This window comes from Mastacembelus armatus, chromosome 19 (genome assembly GCF_900324485.2).
Source record: "Mastacembelus armatus chromosome 19, fMasArm1.2, whole genome shotgun sequence".
Classification (NCBI taxonomy): domain Eukaryota; kingdom Metazoa; phylum Chordata; class Actinopteri; order Synbranchiformes; family Mastacembelidae; genus Mastacembelus; species Mastacembelus armatus.
The window spans coordinates 11564247-11586915 of NC_046651.1; the positions used below are offsets into that span (position 1 = coordinate 11564247).

Sequence of the window (22669 nt, forward strand, 5' to 3'; positions counted from 1 at the left end):
CATATCCCTCTTTGTCCTGAGTGTTCCCCATGATGTTACATTACTGAAACTCAAAGGGCTGATTGGAGATTTCTTCCATAGCTGACAAATAGCACTAATGGCCATTATCCTAATATGACCCTCTTTTGCAGCAGTTTGTAATTAGGATAAATTTACTTCAAAGTCCGTTTCCATGATGTGTTAAAAGGAAAGAACTGCAACCGGTGATGTGTTCAAACATCTCATTTACTGTATTTTTCGGACTATAGCACCAGAGGATAAGTTGCTTTTAGCAAAAACAGCCTTGAACAGAAAAAATATGTCACGTTTTTAATTATATAAGTTAATAGTCTAAATTAGCCTATGAAGAACATAGATGAGGCATAAGCAGAAATGCATTATGATATATTAATTCATCCATGCCAAGTAATGTTAAACTCCGTGAATGTCTCCCGGGTAGTCTGAATGTCGAAATTCACTCCGAACTTGTTTCAGCTGCACTTTGAAGTCTGCAGTGTAGCTCTTTGTTTCGGGCGACATTTTCATCTATGTTATAGTGTAGTTGGTTATAGGTTGTAGTTTAGCGTGAACATAAATGTTTATTCTTAATTGGCGCTACAGTATTTTCTTCAATAATATAAATTGCAAGTCAAGCCAAAGAAATAAGAATAGTGAGACCTACAGTCCGAAAAATAGGGTATATCCATGACAAGCATTTTGGTTTCCTGTGTATCCATGCATCTCCAGTGTTTCTGTTATTTTAAAAATTCAAGTAAATAGACAAGTGTTTTAATGAACCACTATTCTGACTTGTCCTTCCTTTGCAAGACCCCCAGTCTGAAAAGTGTTTTTTCTCAATCATATGGAGGTATATGCTGTATTAAAGAGTACTGTCAGTTTGAGAGTGTCATTTCTCATGTCATGCTCATAAGGGAATTGTTGGGTTCTTAGTTTTAGTTTTTGTAAAGTGCCTTGAGATGATTTGTATTGTGATTTGGCGCTATACAAATAAAATGGAATTGAACTGAATTTTGATTATATTTTTTTATCGTTTCTCTCTAAACCCTGTTCTTGCACTCAGATATAAAGATGCTTGGACAAAGTTCATATGCTCCTTCTCACACTCAAGCTGCTGCAACACACTCTCGGATTTCTGTGCAATAACCCTGTCAAAATACCCCAGCCAATAGGAAGCTAGTTACAGTGTTGACCACAGCCACCTTGCCTTGACTTCATACCACATGCTATACTATATATATCACAGTCTTCAGTAAAACTATTTTCACTACATATAGTAAGGCCAAATTTCCACCACATGTGCTTAGGTAAAATTTTCAGCACCTAGTATAGTAACGCAAGATTTCCACCACATACTATATATACTAAGGCAACATTTCCACCACATGTGCTTAGGTAAAATTTTCAGCACCTAGTATACTAAGGCAACACTTTCACCACATACTAACAAAGGCCAAATTTTCACCACATACTATAAGGCGAAATTTCCACCACATACTAACAAAGATCAAATTTTCACCACATACTATATATACTAAGGCAAAATTTCCACCACATGTGCTTAGGTAAAATTTTCAGCACCTAGTATACTAAGGCAACACTTTCACCACATACTAACAAAGGCCAAATTTTCACCACATAGTATACTAAGGCAACATTTTCACCACATACTAACAAAGGCGAAATTTCCACCACATACTAACAAAGATCAAATTTCCACCACATACTATATATACTATGGCAAGATTTCCACCACATGTGCTTAGGTAAAATTTCCACCACATGTGCTTAGGTAAAATTTCCACCACATGTGCTTAGGTAAAATTTTCAGCACATGTGCTTGGGTAAAATTTTCAGCACATGTGCTTGGGTAAAATTTTCAGCACATACTAACAAAGATCAATTTTCCACCACATACTATATATACTATGGCAACATTTCCACCACATGTGCTTGGGTAAAATTTCCACCACATACTAACAAAGATCAATTTTCCACCACATACTATATATACTATGGCAAGATTTCCACCACATGTGCTTAGGTAAAACTTTCAGCACCTAGTATAGTAAGGCAACATTTCCACCACATACTAACAAAGGCCAAATTTTCAGAACATACTATACTAAGGCCGAAATTCCACCACATGTGCTTAGGTAACATTTTCACCACATACAATACAAAGGCAACATTTTCACCACATGTGCTTAGGTAAAATTTTCAGCACCTAGTATAGTAACGCAAGATTTCCACCACATACTATATATACTAAGGCAACATTTCCACCACATGTGCTTAGGTAAAATTTTCAGCACCTAGTATACTAAGGCAACATTTCCACCACATACTAACAAAGGCCAAATTTTCACCACATACTATAAGGCGAAATTTCCACCACATAGTATACTAAGGCGAAATTTCCACCACATACTAACAAAGATCAAATTTTCACCACATACTATATATACTAAGGCAAAATTTCCACCACATGTGCTTAGGTAAAATTTTCAGCACCTAGTATACTAAGGCAACACTTTCACCACATACTAACAAAGGCCAAATTTTCACCACATAGTATACTAAGGCGAAATTTCCACCACATACTAACAAAGATCAAATTTCCACCACATACTATATATACTATGGCAAGATTTCCACCACATGTGCTTAGGTAAAATTTCCACCACATGTGCTTAGGTAAAATTTCCACCACATGTGCTTAGGTAAAATTTTCAGCACATGTGCTTGGGTAAAATTTTCAGCACATACTAACAAAGATCAATTTTCCACCACATACTATATATACTATGGCAACATTTCCACCACATGTGCTTGGGTAAAATTTCCACCACATACTAACAAAGATCAATTTTCCACCACATACTATATATACTATGGCAAGATTTCCACCACATGTGCTTAGGTAAAACTTTCAGCACCTAGTATAGTAAGGCAACATTTCCACCACATACTAACAAAGGCCAAATTTTCAGAACATACTATACTAAGGCCGAAATTCCACCACATACTATACTATGGCAACATTTCCACCACATACTAACAAAGATCAAATTTTCACCACATACTATATATACTAAGGCAACATTTCCACCACATGTGCTTAGGTAACATTTTCACCACATACAATACAAAGGCAACATTTTCACCACATGTGCTTAGGTAAAATTTTCAGCACCTAGTATAGTAAGGCAAGATTTCCACCACATACTAACAAAGGCCAAATTTTCACCACATACTATATATACAAAGGCAACATTTTCACCACATACTATACTAAGGCAACATTTCCACCACATACTATATATACTAAGGCAACATTTCCACCACATGTGCTTAGGTAAAACTTTCAGCACCTAGTATAGTAAGGCAACATTTCCACCACATACTAACAAAGGCCAAATTTCCACCACATACTATATACTAAGGCAACATTTCCACCACATACTAACAAAGGCCGAAATTCCACCACATACTATACTAAGGCAACATTTCCACCACATGTGCTTAGGTAACATTTTCACCACATACAATACAAAGGCAACATTTCCACCACATGTGCTAAGGTAACATTTTCACCACATACAATACAAAGGCAACATTTTCACCACATGTGCTTAGGTAAAATTTTCAGCACCTAGTATAGTAACGCAAGATTTCCACCACATACTATACTAAGGCAACATTTCCACCACATAATAACAAAGATCAAATTTTCACCACATACTATATATACTAAGGCAACATTTTCACCACATACTAATTTCCACCACATACTATACTAAGGCAACATTTCCACCACATGTGCTTAGGTAAAATTTTCAGCACCTAGTATACTAAGGCAACATTTCCACCACATACTAACAAAGGCCAAATTTTCACCACATACTATAAGGCGAAATTTCCACCACATACTATACTAAGGCAAAATTTCCACCACATACTATACTAAGGCAAAATTTCCACCACATACTATACTAAGGCAAAATTTCCACCACATAGTATACTAAGGCAACATTTTCACCACATAGTATACTAAGGCGAAATTTCCACCACATACTAACAAAGATCAAATTTTCACGACATACTATATATACTAAGGCAAAATTTCCACCACATGTGCTTAGGTAAAATTTCCACCACATGTGCTTAGGTAAAATTTCCACCACATGTGCTTAGGTAAAATTTTCAGCACATGTGCTTGGGTAAAATTTTCAGCACATACTAACAAAGATCAATTTTCCACCACATACTATATATACTATGGCAACATTTCCACCACATGTGCTTGGGTAAAATTTCCACCACATACTAACAAAGATCAATTTTCCACCACATACTATATATACTATGGCAAGATTTCCACCACATGTGCTTAGGTAAAACTTTCAGCACCTAGTATAGTAAGGCAACATTTCCACCACATACTAACAAAGGCCAAATTTTCAGAACATACTATACTAAGGCCGAAATTCCACCACATACTATACTATGGCAACATTTCCACCACATACTAACAAAGATCAAATTTTCACCACATACTATATATACTAAGGCAAAATTTCCACCACATGTGCTTAGGTAAAATTTTCAGCACCTAGTATACTAAGGCAACATTTCCACCACATACTAACAAAGGCCAAATTTTCACCACATACTATAAGGCGAAATTTCCACCACATACTATACTAAGGCAAAATTTCCACCACATACTATACTAAGGCAAAATTTCCACCACATACTATACTAAGGCAACATTTTCACCACATACTATACTAAGGCAACATTTTCACCACATAGTATACTAAGGCGAAATTTCCACCACATACTAACAAAGATCAAATTTCCACGACATACTATATATACTATGGCAAGATTTCCACCACATGTGCTTAGGTAAAATTTCCACCACATGTGCTTAGGTAAAATTTCCACCACATGTGCTTAGGTAAAATTTTCAGCACATGTGCTTGGGTAAAATTTTCAGCACATACTAACAAAGATCAATTTTCCACCACATACTATATATACTATGGCAACATTTCCACCACATGTGCTTGGGTAAAATTTCCACCACATACTAACAAAGATCAATTTTCCACCACATACTATATATACTATGGCAAGATTTCCACCACATGTGCTTAGGTAAAACTTTCAGCACCTAGTATAGTAAGGCAACATTTCCACCACATACTAACAAAGGCCAAATTTTCAGAACATACTATACTAAGGCCGAAATTCCACCACATACTATACTATGGCAACATTTCCACCACATACTAACAAAGATCAAATTTCCACCACATACTATATACTAAGGCAACATTTCCACCACATGTGCTTAGGTAACATTTTCACCACATACAATACAAAGGCAACATTTTCACCACATGTGCTTAGGTAAAATTTTCAGCACCTAGTATAGTAAGGCAAGATTTCCACCACATACTAACAAAGGCCAAATTTTCACCACATACTATATATACAAAGGCAACATTTTCACCACATACTATATATACTAAGGCAACATTTCCACCACATACTAACAAAGGCCGAAATTCCACCACATACTATACTAAGGCAACATTTCCACCACATGTGCTTAGGTAACATTTTCACCACATACAATACAAAGGCAACATTTCCACCACATGTGCTTAGGTAACATTTTCACCACATACAATACAAAGGCAACATTTTCACCACATGTGCTTAGGTAAAATTTTCAGCACCTAGTATAGTAACGCAAGATTTCCACCACATACTATACTAAGGCAACATTTCCACCACATAATAACAAAGATCAAATTTTCACCACATACTATATATACTAAGGCAACATTTTCACCACATACTAATTTCCACCACATACTATACTAAGGCAACATTTCCACCACATGTGCTTAGGTAAAATTTTCAGCACCTAGTATACTAAGGCAACATTTCCACCACATACTAACAAAGGCCAAATTTTCACCACATACTATAAGGCGAAATTTCCACCACATACTATACTAAGGCAAAATTTCCACCACATACTATACTAAGGCAAAATTTCCACCACATGTGCTTAGGTAAAATTTTCAGCACATGTGCTTGGGTAAAATTTTCAGCACATACTAACAAAGATCAATTTTCCACCACATACTATATATACTATGGCAACATTTCCACCACATGTGCTTGGGTAAAATTTCCACCACATACTAACAAAGATCAATTTTCCACCACATACTATATATACTATGGCAAGATTTCCACCACATGTGCTTAGGTAAAACTTTCAGCACCTAGTATAGTAAGGCAAGATTTCCACCACATACTAACAAAGGCCAAATTTTCACCACATACTATATATACAAAGGCAACATTTTCACCACATAGTATACTAAGGCGATATTTCCACCACATACTATATATACTAAGGCAACATTTCCACCACATGTGCTTAGGTAAAACTTTCAGCACCTAGTATAGTAAGGCAACATTTCCACCACATACTAACAAAGGCCAAATTTCCACCACATACTATATACTAAGGCAACATTTCCACCACATACTAACAAAGGCCGAAATTCCACCACATACTATACTATGGCAACATTTCCACCACATACTAACAAAGATCAAATTTTCACCACATACTATATATACTAAGGCAACATTTCCACCACATGTGCTTAGGTAAAATTTCCACCACATGTGCTTAGGTAAAATTTCCACCACATGTGCTTAGGTAAAATTTTCAGCACATGTGCTTGGGTAAAATTTTCAGCACATACTAACAAAGATCAATTTTCCACCACATACTATATATACTATGGCAACATTTCCACCACATGTGCTTGGGTAAAATTTCCACCACATACTAACAAAGATCAATTTTCCACCACATACTATATATACTATGGCAAGATTTCCACCACATGTGCTTAGGTAAAACTTTCAGCACCTAGTATAGTAAGGCAACATTTCCACCACATACTAACAAAGGCCAAATTTTCAGAACATACTATACTAAGGCCGAAATTCCACCACATACTATACTATGGCAACATTTCCACCACATACTAACAAAGATCAAATTTTCACCACATACTATATATACTAAGGCAACATTTCCACCACATGTGCTTAGGTAACATTTTCACCACATACAATACAAAGGCAACATTTTCACCACATGTGCTTAGGTAAAATTTTCAGCACCTAGTATAGTAAGGCAAGATTTCCACCACATACTAACAAAGGCCAAATTTTCACCACATACTATATATACAAAGGCAACATTTTCACCACATACTATATATACTAAGGCAACATTTCCACCACATACTAACAAAGGCCGAAATTCCACCACATACTATACTAAGGCAACATTTCCACCACATGTGCTTAGGTAACATTTTCACCACATACAATACAAAGGCAACATTTCCACCACATGTGCTTAGGTAACATTTTCACCACATACAATACAAAGGCAACATTTTCACCACATGTGCTTAGGTAAAATTTTCAGCACCTAGTATAGTAACGCAAGATTTCCACCACATACTATACTAAGGCAACATTTCCACCACATAATAACAAAGATCAAATTTTCACCACATACTATATATACTAAGGCAACATTTTCACCACATACTAATTTCCACCACATACTATACTAAGGCAACATTTCCACCACATGTGCTTAGGTAAAATTTTCAGCACCTAGTATACTAAGGCAACATTTCCACCACATACTAACAAAGGCCAAATTTTCACCACATACTATAAGGCGAAATTTCCACCACATACTATACTAAGGCAAAATTTCCACCACATACTATACTAAGGCAAAATTTCCACCACATACTATACTAAGGCAAAATTTCCACCACATACTATACTAAGGCAACATTTTCACCACATAGTATACTAAGGCGAAATTTCCACCACATACTAACAAAGATCAAATTTTCACGACATACTATATATACTAAGGCAAAATTTCCACCACATGTGCTTAGGTAAAATTTCCACCACATGTGCTTAGGTAAAATTTCCACCACATGTGCTTAGGTAAAATTTTCAGCACATGTGCTTGGGTAAAATTTTCAGCACATACTAACAAAGATCAATTTTCCACCACATACTATATATACTATGGCAACATTTCCACCACATGTGCTTGGGTAAAATTTCCACCACATACTAACAAAGATCAATTTTCCACCACATACTATATATACTATGGCAAGATTTCCACCACATGTGCTTAGGTAAAACTTTCAGCACCTAGTATAGTAAGGCAACATTTCCACCACATACTAACAAAGGCCAAATTTTCAGAACATACTATACTAAGGCCGAAATTCCACCACATACTATACTATGGCAACATTTCCACCACATACTAACAAAGATCAAATTTTCACCACATACTATATATACTAAGGCAACATTTCCACCACATACTAACAAAGGCCAAATTTTCAGAACATACTATACTAAGGCAACATTTTCACCACATGTGCTTAGGTAAAATTTTCAGCACCTAGTATAGTAAGGCAACATTTTCACCACATACTAACAAAGATCAATTTTTCACCACATACTATATATACTATGGCAAAATTTCCACCACATACTAACCAAGGCGAAATTTCCACCACATACTAACAAAGATCAAATTTTCACCACATACTATATATACTAAGGCAACATTTCCACCACATACTAACAAAGGCGAAATTTCCACCACATACTATACTAACGCAACATTTCCACCACATACTAACAAAGGCAAGATTTCCACCACATACTATACTAAGGCAAAATTTCCACCACATGTGCTTAGGTAAAATTTTCAGCACCTAGTATAGTAAGGCAACATTTCCACCACATACTAAGAAAGGCAAGATTTCCACCACATACTAACAAAGGCCAAATTTTCAGCACATACTATACTAAGGCAAAATTTCCACCACATGTGCTTAGGTAAAATTTTCAGCACCTAGTATAGTAAGGCAACATTTCCACCACATACTAACAAAGGCCAAATTTTCACCACATACTATAAGGCAACATTTTCACCACATACTATACTAAGGCAACATTTTCACCACATAGTATACTAAGGCAACATTTTCACCACATAGTATACTAAGGCGAAATTTCCACCACATACTAACAAAGATCAAATTTTCACCACATACTATATATACTAAGGCAACATTTTCACCACATACTATACTAAGGCGAAATTTCCACCACATGTGCTTAGGTAAAATTTTCAGCACCTAGTATACTAAGGCAACATTTCCACCACATACTAACAAAGGCCAAATTTTCACCATATACTATACTAAGGCAACATTTCCACCACATACTATACTAAGGCGATATTTCCACCACATACTATACTAAGGCAACATTTCCACCACATACTAACAAAGGCCAAATTTTCACCACATACAATAAGGCGAAATTTCCACCACATACTAACAAAGATCAAATTTTCACCACATACTATATATACTAAGGCAAAATTTCCACCACATGTGCTTAGGTAAAATTTTCAGCACCTAGTATACTAAGGCAACATTTTCACCACATACTAACAAAGGCCAAATTTTCACCACATAGTATACTAAGGCGAAATTTCCACCACATACTAACAAAGATCAAATTTTCACCACATACTATATATACTAAGGCAACATTTCCACCACATACTAACAAAGGCCAAATTTTCAGAACATACTATACTAAGGCAACATTTTCACCACATGTGCTTAGGTAAAATTTTCAGCACCTAGTATAGTAAGGCAACATTTTCACCACATACTAACAAAGATCAATTTTTCACCACATACTATATATACTATGGCAAAATTTCCACCACATACTAACCAAGGCAACATTTCCACCACATACTAACAAAGGCCAAATTTTCACCATATACTATACTAAGGCAACATTTCCACCACATAGTATACTAAGGCGAAATTTCCACCACATACTAACAAAGATCAAATTTTCACCACATACTATATATACTAAGGCAACATTTCCACCACATACTAACAAAGGCGAAATTTCCACCACATACTATAAGGCGAAATTTCCACCACATGTGCTTAGGTAAAATTTTCAGCACCTAGTATAGTAAGGCAACATTTCCACCACATACTAAGAAAGGCAAGATTTCCACCACATACTATAAGGCGAAATTTCCACCACATACTATACTAAGGCAAAATTTCCACCACATGTGCTTAGGTAAAATTTTCAGCACCTAGTATAGTAAGGCAACATTTCCACCACATACTAACAAAGGCCAAATTTTCACCATATACTATACTAAGGCGAAATTTCCACCACATAGTATACTAAAGCGAAATTTCCACCACATACTAACAAAGATCAAATTTCCACCACATACTATACTAAGGCAACATTTCCACCACATACTATACTAAGGCCAATTTTTCAACACATACTATACTAAGGCAACATTTTCACCTCATACTATACTAAGGCAATATTTTCACCACATAATATACTAAGGCGAAATTTCCACCACATACTAACAAAGATCAAATTTTCACCACATACTATATATACTAAGGCAACATTTCCACCACATACTAACAAAGGCCAAATTTTCAGAACATACTATACTAAGGCAAAATTTCCACCACATGTGCTTAGGTAAAATTTATACCTAGTATAGTACCTAGTATAGTATACTAGTTATACTATAGCTATACTATATATACTATACTATATATATATGCTATACTATAGCACCTAGTATAGTAAGGCAACATTTCCACCACATGTGCTTAGGTAAAATTTTCAGCACCTAGTATACTAAGGAAAAATTTCCACCACATACTAACAAAGGCCAAATTTTCACCACATACTATACTAAGGCAACATTTTCACCACATACTAACAAAGATCAATTTTTCACCACATACTATATATACTATGGCAAAATTTCCACCACATACTAACCAAGGCAACATTTCCACCACATACTAACAAAGATCAAATTTCCACATCATACTATATATACTATGGCAAAATTTCCACCACATACTAACAAAGGCCAAATTTTCAGCACATACTATTCTAAGGCAAAATTTCCACCACATGTGCTTAGGTAAAATTTTCAGCACCTAGTATAGTAAGGCAACATTTTCAGCACATACTATACTAAGGCCAAATTTCCACCACATACTATACTAAGGCCAAATTTTCAACACATACTATAATAAGGCAACATTTTCACCACATACTATATACTAAGGCCAAATTTTCAGCGCATAGTATATACACTAAGGCATCATTTTCACCACATAGTATAGTAAGGCATAATTGTAAGCACATACTATAGTATGTATTATTACTATAGTATTATTTTCACCACAGATTAAGGTATAATCACTCTTGGGAGTGATACTAGAAATCAGAGAGGAGAAGTTTCATGAGTGTGCAGAATTGACCTGGGTCAATGAATTACTTAAGTGAGACCACAGGAAATTTTCTCATGAAGCTTAAAACAGTGTATCTGACTACAGAGTTGCAGTTTTGCGTGCGAGAAACGAGTTTTGAAAGAGACCATAACACAATTTGAACATAAATTAAACATCCCTAACTAAAAATAGGAATTAACCCCCACAGAACATCGTTGTGTTTCCAGTTGTGAGAAAAAAAAAATGGACAACTGTGCCAGCCAAATTTCAGGTCACTCCTACTCATATAAAGTCTGAAATCAAACATTCTCACCAGATGGTCCATTTAGTGACTGTTTTGGAGCTTCCAGTTCTGTCAAAAATAAATGGTGAGATTATTTTGCCAACTTTTAATCACTAATGTGCTCAAAAAAATGGAAATTTCAGCATTCTTTCAAGAAACCATTTAATGTGACAGAAAGCCCCAGAACAGCTTTAAAATGGACCTGAAGATCAGTGTTTGTTCACTTACTTAATTTTAGTTTTCCTCTATTGTACTTAAATTATTGCATCTCAATACACCAAAATCTAACAGTCATGAAGTATGTTTTTTAACTTTGACAACAGACTGGTGGCTTGATTTCATATTAACCTTGTCATTTTGTAATGTTAGGTGTTAGAAACAACATACCTCTGTCTTTCCATGCACAGATAGTAGGCAGAGTGTGAGCCTCACTCCTGGAGCTCTGTCAGAGCCACACAGCATGCAGCTCTATCATCCTTACTCTGGGCAGAACCATCCACTGCACTGCCAGTAGTCATGCTGCGACTGCGGCTGGTCAGCTTCTTGAGCTCACTGGCAAAGGATATAACTTTCTTTTTGTCTTCCCGCACCATCTGGAAGCAGAAATAAGATTCCTGTTAGTAATTCCTGAAGTGTATAAAGGACATTCAGAAATGTGCATGTAAATTACTTTCTTCATAAAACATATGTTGCTTTCTTCTTTGGTACTCAAGAATGGTTAAGATTCAGTGCTTTTTTTGGTTTAGTCACAAAACATATTTGTCCCATTCTTTTCCCCCCACTCTTTTTACTATTATATACAAAAAAGCTAAAACAAGAAACTTTAAAAAAATACTTAGCCTTTATTCAACAAAGTAGGTCATTCTCATTTACATTCTCATTTACAGATGTCTGTGGAAAATTCCTTGAGTGCAAAAGGATTATGAATAAATACAAATATAAACATAAGATAAGCAGACAAAACATAGCACTGTACTGTACATCACAACAACAGCATCAGCACACACAACAGAAATTACAAACACGGATAGTACTAATAACTTAAAAAGCCAAGTGTAAGCCATGAATCATAAATTATGGAGCTGGGAATGAACAGCATGTTAGAAACAGCCATTGAGAGTTCTTGCAAGCACAAAGATGAAACCATGTATTTGCAGCTCATGTTTGCACATGCAAATTGCAAGGATTATGTTGATATGTTTTAGTCAAGGTGTTAGAGGTGTAATTTTATATTAATGAGTACAATGAGTGATGTAACACACAGAAATAGAGAATAAAAACTAAAAGGATCACTAGCAGTGAAAATAGGATGCCATGCTTAGAACTACCTGCTCTTTCAGTTTAAGTATGAACTTTCCCGCTCCACGCCAACGGCTCTGAGCTTGATAGACGCACTCATGATCCAGTAACACCCGCTGCATGGGCTTTGAACTGGAGGACTTCTTGGAACCTGCATCCTTGGTCACTTCCTCCATCAGGACATAGTCGCTTGGATTAGGGTTTGACAGGATGCTGTAGGAATACTTTGCCTTTGACAGAGTCTGCACAGGAAAGACAGAAATTTGTTAAAACTTTGAGAAATAATATTTACTGGTAGTTTGATAATGTACAATGACAGCTTCCTTCAGTCCACCACCTGCTGTATAATGTCCTGAGCGGTGCTGTAACGCGGGGCCTTGATCACAGTGTGAGGCTGTTCGGGTGAAACTTCATGGACCTGGACAAGGAACATATCATCCTCTCCTCCTCCCCCTCCTTCTCTACTTCCCACAGTTGCCTCCTCCTCTCCCTCCAACACCATGTTCTTCTCATTTAAGTTCTGAATGGTTAAAACCAAAGAAAACAGTGAAAATATGCATTTAAACAGAAGTAAAACAGCAATTTGTTATCACTTATATGATGCAACCACAAGGGGGAGCCATAGCCTATATAATAGGCTTCACAAACTTATACAGGTTATACAGTTTTAAAATGATGAAATTGAGATGAAACAGTTTTAAATCATTCAACAGATACATTCAAAAATTAAATTCAGTTAAATACATTTGATATAAATAATTTAGATTTTTTTTGTGCGTACATCCTCTCTCGTTCTGAGGCAGATCCTCCGAACATATCCTTCCTCAATGTTCCAGCTGTAAACCAGTCTAAACATTTCCTCCTCGGGTGCTAGGGGTCGATGCTGAGCACAGCGTTTCACCTCGCTTCGCTCCTTCGACAGAGGAACCTTCTCCTCACATAGGAAATACTCTAAAGTGTTTCCTGTCGATGCTGCAGCCTGTGGGGATGTCAGAGCAGAAACTGAGTAGTATGTCTGACAGATGATACAATACAACAGATAAAAAATCTAAACTAACCATGTCCACCAGTTGTTTGGCAGTTGTCTGTTCTGTAATACAGAACACCGTGAAGGGCTCAGGACCAGGAGCTCCATGCACTGTCACCCTGTGCTGCTGGGATGCACGTTTCTCCTCTGAACTGAACAGCTGTGTAGAGAGCAGGAGAGATACTTAGAGTTTCTGATAAAGAAAAAACAAAGTCCTGGATTCAGAGTAACTGTGCTGCTTAGACAGCCAGCAGAGGTTCTTTGAACATTCATCGATTGCAGCCTGTAGTTTTTACAATTTTAATAAGTTTGTGGGGTTAAGAAGTTTTTGAAGTTTTACAAGTGCAATTAGCAAACCAAGTCTGAACTCCTGCAACCTCAGAAGTTCAGACTTGCCATATACCTGAACTCTCAACCTGTGTGCAGGTCTTACCAAAGATGAGAGAGTTGCACCCCCTGCTGGGCCTTCCTCTGTTCTGCGGCTGTAGATAAATAAGCTGGACACTTCCAGTGGTTCATTATGCTGTGTCCTCAGCTGGACATGTCTGTAACCTGGAAAAAACACTGTGGTTACACTTAATTCTCTTCCAACATTAAATAAATTGTGTCTTGACATAGGTTGAGTTATTCATTTTAGTTTGTTCTTGTTTGCATTTGTATTTTTACATTTTGAGTTGATTATATAAAGAATCAGACACTGAAACATCCTTGCAGATGTAGGCAACCTTTTTACTACAGGCTATTTTCTTTAACCTTAAGACCAAAGCCTCATGTACCACTTAAATGTATACTTTTTATTAAATTCTGTCTATAGTATATGAGGATCCTACCTTCTTTGAGGGCCTTCAGGGGCAGAGTTCTCTGAGCAGTAATCTGAGAACTGTTGTTCTCTACTACAGCGAAGCGAAGAAAACACATCTCTTCAAAGTGCACTGTGAACTGGAAGTGCTCGCTCCACATGGGGTTGAGGGTGTTGCGATGGATGGGTTTGGTACGGAAGTGGCAGCAGTCAATGGGCATGCCCAGAACATCCACCTCGATGCAGGGGCTGCCAGTGCTGTTACCAGGACAAACGTTCTGACCGGATACAACCTGATAGGAAAAGTAATAATGAAAAGTATAATAAAGAATAAAAGAATAATCGTACATGCAGATAAGTCAAGCTTACTTCCAGTTTATCTGAGAAAATCTATGCAGGCCTGAAGCCAAACAACAGTAAAATGTTAAATGAGTCTGACTCCCTGTCCTTTACACACAGGTTTTATGACTGTAAGCTTGTCCTGCTGTTTTTGCTGCATGATACCTTTAAGGACATGGGGGCAGATACACAAATCATCAGAAATCTCTCAGAAATTGTACCATAATGAAACAAAACTAAGATTTCACCATTTGTTACGTGTCCTAACATTAATTCAGTTACTTCAGTTACAGAGTTTAATAGCACATTGATTGTTTAAGTTATACGCTCTACACTATTACTTACATTCAGTTTTACACCAGTAAAAATTTTGTCTTGACATTAAATGAACCAGTTTCACTGGTAATAATTCATTTCCACAAACAATGTGCCATGTATGATATAAAGTGATGACAATAGCTGAAGGAAAAACAATCAGTCACTGGAAACAAAGGAGAATTTTCAGACACAGAGTGGATATACTGCAACACAGAGCTTTTATGAGGTTCTGTTCTCATTCACTGGTATATGGAATTAGCTGGGTGGCCTTCATCACTGTCAAATAAAGAAAGCACCTACAGATCACTTTACAATAAAACTGTCCAAACACACAATAATGAACCAAATATGAGTACTTAAGAGTGTGTGTGTTTGAGGGTCCAGTTAATGTCTAGTTAGTCATTGCAGGTATGTAGCTGCAGGACTGAAAACAGGCCAGAGATTTTAAGGCTTTGGTGACTTCTCAAACCTGGATTGTGTAAATGGCCATTCAAATCAATACAAAATATTTTTAGAGTCTTTAAAATCTGCATTTGCAATACACCTTTCTTGAGTTGGGAGAATATATATTTTATAAAGTTGTACCCACCCTTATAAAATATTTGCAACAGCAGTTTGCTAAAGACTAAGATTGCTCCATCTTAACTCACAGTGAGGGAATACATGGCGGGGGTCATTTTCTCTACATCCCTGTCCATTGGACAGAACTGCTGATAAAGCGGACAGCTGCGGTCCCAGAGCACCGCCGGCTTCAGGACGTAGCCACAGCCACCATTTGCCTCAAACAATGCTGTGTTTAACTGCATGGGCAGATCTTGGAGGAAGAAAAAGGAGAAGAGAAAAACAATCAGTTTATTCAAAGACAAAAAAATCAGCTATAACCAAACTCTGCAGCTCCACCTCATAGGCATTATCAAAGAAGATTAATGACATTTTTCCAGGTGGAGTAATGTTAACTGGAGAGATTTTCCCTGTTTGACCCGCTTGTTTTTGGTCATTATAAACAAATCTTGCATGCAAGCGCCTTCTTGCACACAACTGGGAGATCATGTTTTATGAGCTTTGACTGCAAATGGAGAAGGATTTGAGAAGCAAGAAAGACGACAGGAGTGAACCTAAGAGATGAAAACACTAAGAAGGGAGTGAGACAAGAATCTAAAAAGAATGAGACAGGATTTTTTAATGTAATATTCCTTTTAGAGAAAATAACCCTGTGACAAATTTCAGTGAACTAAGGCACAGAGGTAGAGGTAATTGAGAAATGAGTGGAAAAACAAATGAAGAGAAAGTAGAGAAAGAGAATAAAAGAATAAAACAGAAAGACAGGAGAGGGAAGAATAAAGAAGAAACTGAGAAAAGAGAAAAGGGAGGAAAAACAAGCAGTGAAGCACCATGGGAGCTATAATTCTCTAAAAAGAGCAGGTTATCTGCAAAGGCTCTTCTTATAGTCTCTCCAAATTTATTCTAAAAATTCTTTTGTTTTTCCTTGGTGGAAAATGTGTTGCATTGGCTCACCTAAATTTATAGCCTTTCAGCCAATATTTCAAGGCTCTGGAAAGTTGTAGGAGAGTTCAATTCAGAAGCATCCTTGGAGTTGTTTTCTATCGCATTACACATAAGGAAAATCATACAGAAAATACTGTTCATTTATAATTTCTTCTTCCACCAGCTACAATTTGGACCTCAGTGATGTTTTATTAAAATAAAATTAAAAAAACGCAATGAACACTTCCTGTTGTCCTCACCATCGGTCTGGTAGTTGAGTGCCACAAGCTGAATACCATGCAGCCAGAAAAGCAGTGGGTTCGGGTTTGTTGAGTCGATCCTGGTGGCTGCCGGGTATGTCCTGAGGAGCTGGCACACAGTGTGCTGGATCAGCTTCTGAGAGTAGCGGCGGCACAGGCGCTTGGCGGCATTCTCATTGACGGAGGAGATGTGGTAGCACTTAGGCGTGCGGATAATGGCGCTGAGAGAGGTGGAGGGGTTGAGGATGGGAGACGTCTGCTGCTCCTCCCAGCTCAGCCGTTCCGAGCCACCTGGGGGAAGGACCAAAACAGACAATTAGAGGCCCTGAAAAAAATGTTCTCCATCAGCTTCCTATTTTGATGTTGTCTAACATAAAGACAATGATTAATAATAACAATAACAACTGTAATGACTTTATCTAAAATAATAATTAACAGCATTGCATTGTTTGGTTCATATACAGCCTCTTATACTGCGACTCCTAGCATTTGTTTCTTAGTTATTGCTGACTGTCTTTCCAGCTCCCCTATCATCTCAATCCTAAACTTTCCTCTCAGCTGGCTCCAGTTGTAGCCTGCCTTCTTCATGTCATATCTCATTTAGATTGGTTAAAAAGGCGATATGTGGTTGTAAGATAAATAAAGTTGGTATTACAGTGAACATCTATTACAGTGTAGTCAATCTAGCTCTACTGTCTTCTCTTGTTGTTATCCTTAACACAAAGCTGGCTGATCCTCTGCAACAGGTCGCTGTTCAGAGAATATTCCTCAGGATCTAGTCGGAGTCGTATATTGTTGTATCTTTTTCTGTTTATACATAAACTCAAATACATGGCCACTCATAAAAAACTCTTCCACATTCGTGCTAAAAATCACCGTCCTTTGGCCCTGCGTACCTTTCCCAGGGGTGCGGCTCTGGGTTGTGACCTCTCCTGCTGGAGTGCAGCGAGTGGGGGCTGTGCCAAATATGGACTTCCTGCTTTTCCCGCGATCCTTCCCTCTGCCAGAACCGGCAGGAGACATTGTGGACAAGCCTGGATTCCCACACAGAAAAGGCAGATAGCAGAGAATGTTCAATAACGCAACATAGACAGACTGGAAACACCACACTCATGACTTTGGAATTTCTCACCCTTCTCATCCTCAATTTGCCTCTCAAAATGCAGAAATCATTTTTTCTAAAAACTCTCACTTTCTAGAATGAAAAGGGAGTCGCTCGTCGGCCTCCAAGGCATCACTCCTAGTGCATTTGTTGATGAGCAGAGAAGGTCAGAGACCATAGCACTGACTTTACATTCTATATTATTTGCAAAACAGCTGGGGAAATATGATCTTGCCTTTACAAACAAACCAGTTTTGTTTTGTAAAGCACTAATGGACATAGATCCCAATGAAGCAGAAATAAGAGTTGGTACAGAAGGCAAATTTAAATATCCTAAACTGCTTAAAGCAATCATTTTTACAATGAACATTTATTCAAAATTAAGCCCAGAGAGAAAACAGATTTACTCAATAGTAAAAAAACAGCTCTACTGTTGCTGTGCTGCTCTGGGACAGACAACACAGTAAAGTAACCATATCTTTCCCATGGGGGGTTAAAGGGATTCATCATCTTAGTGGGTGTCCTGTGTGGGAGAGGACTGGTGTGTAACACTGGGATATTAAATGTCGTGCAATGAAAAAAAATTCAAAAACATGGGGAAAGGTTTGACCTCTTAAATTTAACATGGGAGTAGATAAGAGTGAGACAAGACATAAAAGACGAGATACTGAAATTGATAGCATGTCAAAAATAAAAGAGTAGAGGGTGGAAGAAGGATTTAGATAATAAATCACTTTATACTGGGGGAAAAAAAATCTGTGTAGAAGAAAAAGAAAAGAAGGAACATTCAGCAACACTGAGAAATGTCTCTTGAAGTAAGATGAAAAAGGAACTGTGTGTGACGAAGAGACAGAATGATAAAATATTCTGTACCAGGAAATTTCACAGCCTGGCAGTAGATGACAAGGTCGGACAGCTCCTGGGCAATCTGTCGACTCTCCTTCTTGTTCTGAGGAAGGTAGAACTCCTCGCCCAGCTCCATGTCAAACACCTGCAGGTGCATGTAGACAAAGAACATGAGAAACACTGTTAACATTTTACTTGAAGAGACGGCGACACACTGCTGGAGGGGCTGAATGTCTAAGACACACAGGCACATGACAGAGGGAACAAAGGAGCTTCCTCAGCTGTAAAAGTTATGTGATCCATAATGTAGTCACCTTTCCTTTGCTCTGTGTAGCACTGTCAGCCTTCTTGATCCTCTTCGGTATTTCATCAACAGGTTGCTCTTCTTTGTCTGCTGAGCTCTTCCCCTCTGGCTTGTCATCAAGGATGTTATCTAAACAGAAAATGCAATAAATTAATTTCAAAGTAACACTGGACTTTACATTAACCACATCACATCCATTTGCTGATAGATAAGACTGTGTTGCTCTGTAATTATATGAGCGGATTTGGTCTATTTGTGGAAATATAATTACCACCTAAGTATAATGATCAAACTCTCCAAATGGCTCATTTCATTCAATTACAAGGGATTTTTACAAGACTTTTATTTTGCAATTTTAGCTAGCCTGTATTCCATCGATTTCAAAATTGAGGCAACGTGAGTAGGTGGAAACAACTAGATAATTATAAAGGAAAAACTATCAGCACTTATCTAGTATAACAATGACTGTTTGCAGAGCTCATGAGCATGTTCCTAAGCAAAACCCAAGAAGCACCCTCCTTGTTGATATTCAAGGCAATGTCTATCAACTGTAAACAGCAGCAACAGTAGGGAGTTCTTCCCTTTGCTCCCATTCCTCCTACACATTTATCGCAGCCAAAACCACAAAAAAAAAAAAGAAAAACATCAGCATGAAATGCAGAAGCTTTTTATCACAAAACCTGACACCAGGAATATCTTCCTCAGAAGACAGTTTAGCACAAGTTGAACCTGAATATCATGCTGTATAGAGTAGCTCGAGAAGTGAGTTGGACCACACTGTGGCTGCAAGGAGCTGCTGTTAAACAGGGTGACAGCTTGACAGCTCTGTACTCAAGTTTTTGTATTTTCTGGGCCAGTTGATGTATGGTTAAATGGAGACAGTCGAGAGTGAAGTGTGCTTTATTTGGTCAGGATAGATGGCTGGTTGCTTAATATTTCACTAAAAGCAGGTTCTGCAAAGAGGGTAAGTAGCAACATGAAACCAGCTATGCAAGGTCTATGACCAGTAAGTTCTTCCAACAGGGACAAGCAGAGGGCAGGGATTAGGAAACAGCAGGGCTGGGACAGGGTAGTTTCCCCTGGTCTGTTGTTTAGTGTGGGGCAGCATAGGGCCTGAGAAACCAGATGGCTTTGTTTTGCTTCTCTGATGAGCCTGCCCAGCCACTGGCGAGGTCACAGACAAATACAGTAGAGAGGAGTGGAAGAAGGGAGGTGACGTGTTTGTGGGAGAAACAGAAAGCATGAAGATATTGTATTATTAAAACACTGACTGAAATGAATAAAATGTTTTGGATGTCATTCACAATTACACATTGTCACATCAGAATCTGCCAAAACACACCATTTATGTATCAGAGTTCTCTAAACAATCTGTATAGAAATTAGTTTACTAGAGTGGTAGATGTACATGCCTCTTAATGCAGGACGTCTAAGACAGTACCCAACAAGCAGGGCAAACCACAATACAAAAAAAAAAAAAAAAAAAAAAAAAAAAAACACAATACAACCTCACATTATCTATAACTAAAGAAGCACATTTACTGTATACCCAGATCACTGCTAACACATAGTGAGAGTTTCTGTTTTAAAGTCATATTGGATGATGGGCATACAGATTGCATATTAATAAAGTCTACATCTTTGTACCCTAAAACCATTCTAAGATTATGAATGTCAATGCAAAATAATTCACAGCTTGTCCTTATTGTATTAGCTACAATGAACAGGGTAAGTTGCAAAAGAGGTGATCAGTTCAAGCCATCAGTGTTTGCACATAAAATAAGTCTTAGTCCAGCCTGTACAACTTCAAGAATACTCTTCCTATCAAATGGACTGCCTGTATTTGTTTATTTGGAAGTTTTGACTGAGTTCCAGTTGTTAGACAAATCTAATCATCACAGTGTAAACTGCTGATTACAATGCAAGATAGTTACAATGAAACAGAACATCACCTGACATTCCCCACTGAAAAAGCAGGAAGCTAGGCGCTAGCAGCTAGTACACTATGTGCACACAGACAAGAATCACTTTACAGGAGTGGCACAGATCACTACTGCACATCTATATACCAGTGTTACTCTGCCACGGTAGACAAGCATAGCTATTAAATTGGCATTAAAGAACCACATTTTCCCAACTGGAAGATCCCTGTTTAAAAGTAACACGTTTAAGTCATAAGTATCAGACAAATGACAATATTAAACTTTGTTTTAATTTAATCGAGATTCAGATGAATAGCTGAAAGAACAACACCTACTACTGCACAACAATGTTAGAGGACAACACTGGTACTTAGAGAGGAGCATCACAGCTGTACATTTACCTTCCAGGCCGTATGAGGCAGTAGATGCTGTGAGGACATCAGCTAAGTGAAAAAAAGGCAAGATAAAATAGGAAAGGGAGGGGGTGCAAATATAGTGTCAACATAAAGAGAAAAAGTGTTAAAATGATGGGTGACAGAGTAAAGTTTAGAAAAGAAACTGATGTAAGGGTTACAACCTAAGAATCTACTTATGTGGTGTGTTAGCCATAGACAAACATCCTGTAAGTCCTTAAAGGGAGTGGCTGGTGATTTTCTGTGATTTGTCTGTGCTTTAGGATTATTACTATGGGATTTGTGGAAAATCACTGGTCTGATCTTTTTAATTCAGTTGAGTTTCTGTCTTAGTTTTATGCTTTTGAAGGATTTCTCCTTACCATCCGACAGAGACTCATAGTCATAGTCGTACTCATCTTCCTCCTCTTCCTCTTCCTCATTGGCATGGTTACTTGGTGAAGCAACCCCCAACGACCCGTTGCTAGCTTGGGCCTGCATGTGGGCCAGCTGGTGAGCCTGTGAAAAGGTTGAATGTCAAAACCACCCCCAAAAGTGATAAAAAGCAAGAGTAAACCTAGATTAAAAAAAAAATCTAATATATATACAAACATATACCTGTATCTGAAGTATGAGCAACTGTTAGTCTACACATATCTGTACATAGACAATACACTTATCTGCAGAGAACCTACAGTGTCCATATACTGAAGAAACATCATATTTGCTAGGTAAACTGAGTGAAATTGGTGTAATAGGGTATATATTAGCATATATTAGTCTGTGGGAGCACTCTAATGATAA

The 22669-nt window shown here is 37.5% G+C and overlaps 1 protein-coding gene across 7 annotated transcripts in view; it reads right to left on the reverse strand.

The window, feature by feature from the left end:
• plce1 (phospholipase C, epsilon 1) overlaps positions 1 to 22669 on the reverse strand; it is an 80769-nt gene that overhangs the window by 4081 nt on the left and 54019 nt on the right. For 4 of the 7 annotated variants that reach the window (XM_026315470.1, XM_026315473.1, XM_026315472.1 and 1 more), the window contains 14 exons: positions 22249 to 22384; positions 21875 to 21916; positions 19562 to 19680; positions 19275 to 19392; positions 18196 to 18333; positions 17300 to 17590; positions 16205 to 16368; positions 14929 to 15190; positions 14532 to 14650; positions 14130 to 14258; positions 13853 to 14050; positions 13409 to 13591; positions 13101 to 13313; positions 12160 to 12365 (listed from right to left, as the gene is read on the reverse strand). In XM_026315470.1, the coding sequence (XP_026171255.1) occupies positions 12201 to 12365; positions 13101 to 13313; positions 13409 to 13591; positions 13853 to 14050; positions 14130 to 14258; positions 14532 to 14650; positions 14929 to 15190; positions 16205 to 16368; positions 17300 to 17590; positions 18196 to 18333; positions 19275 to 19392; positions 19562 to 19680; positions 21875 to 21916; positions 22249 to 22384 (2277 nt within the window). In that variant the 3' untranslated portion in view covers positions 12160 to 12200. Of the gene's footprint in view, positions 1 to 12159; positions 12366 to 13100; positions 13314 to 13408; positions 13592 to 13852; positions 14051 to 14129; positions 14259 to 14531; positions 14651 to 14928; positions 15191 to 16204; positions 16369 to 17069; positions 17156 to 17299; positions 17591 to 18195; positions 18334 to 19274; positions 19393 to 19561; positions 19681 to 21874; positions 21917 to 22248; positions 22385 to 22669 lie in introns of those variants that run through there. The other 3 variants (XM_026315474.1, XM_026315471.1, XM_026315475.1) reach the window with 2 other exon arrangements.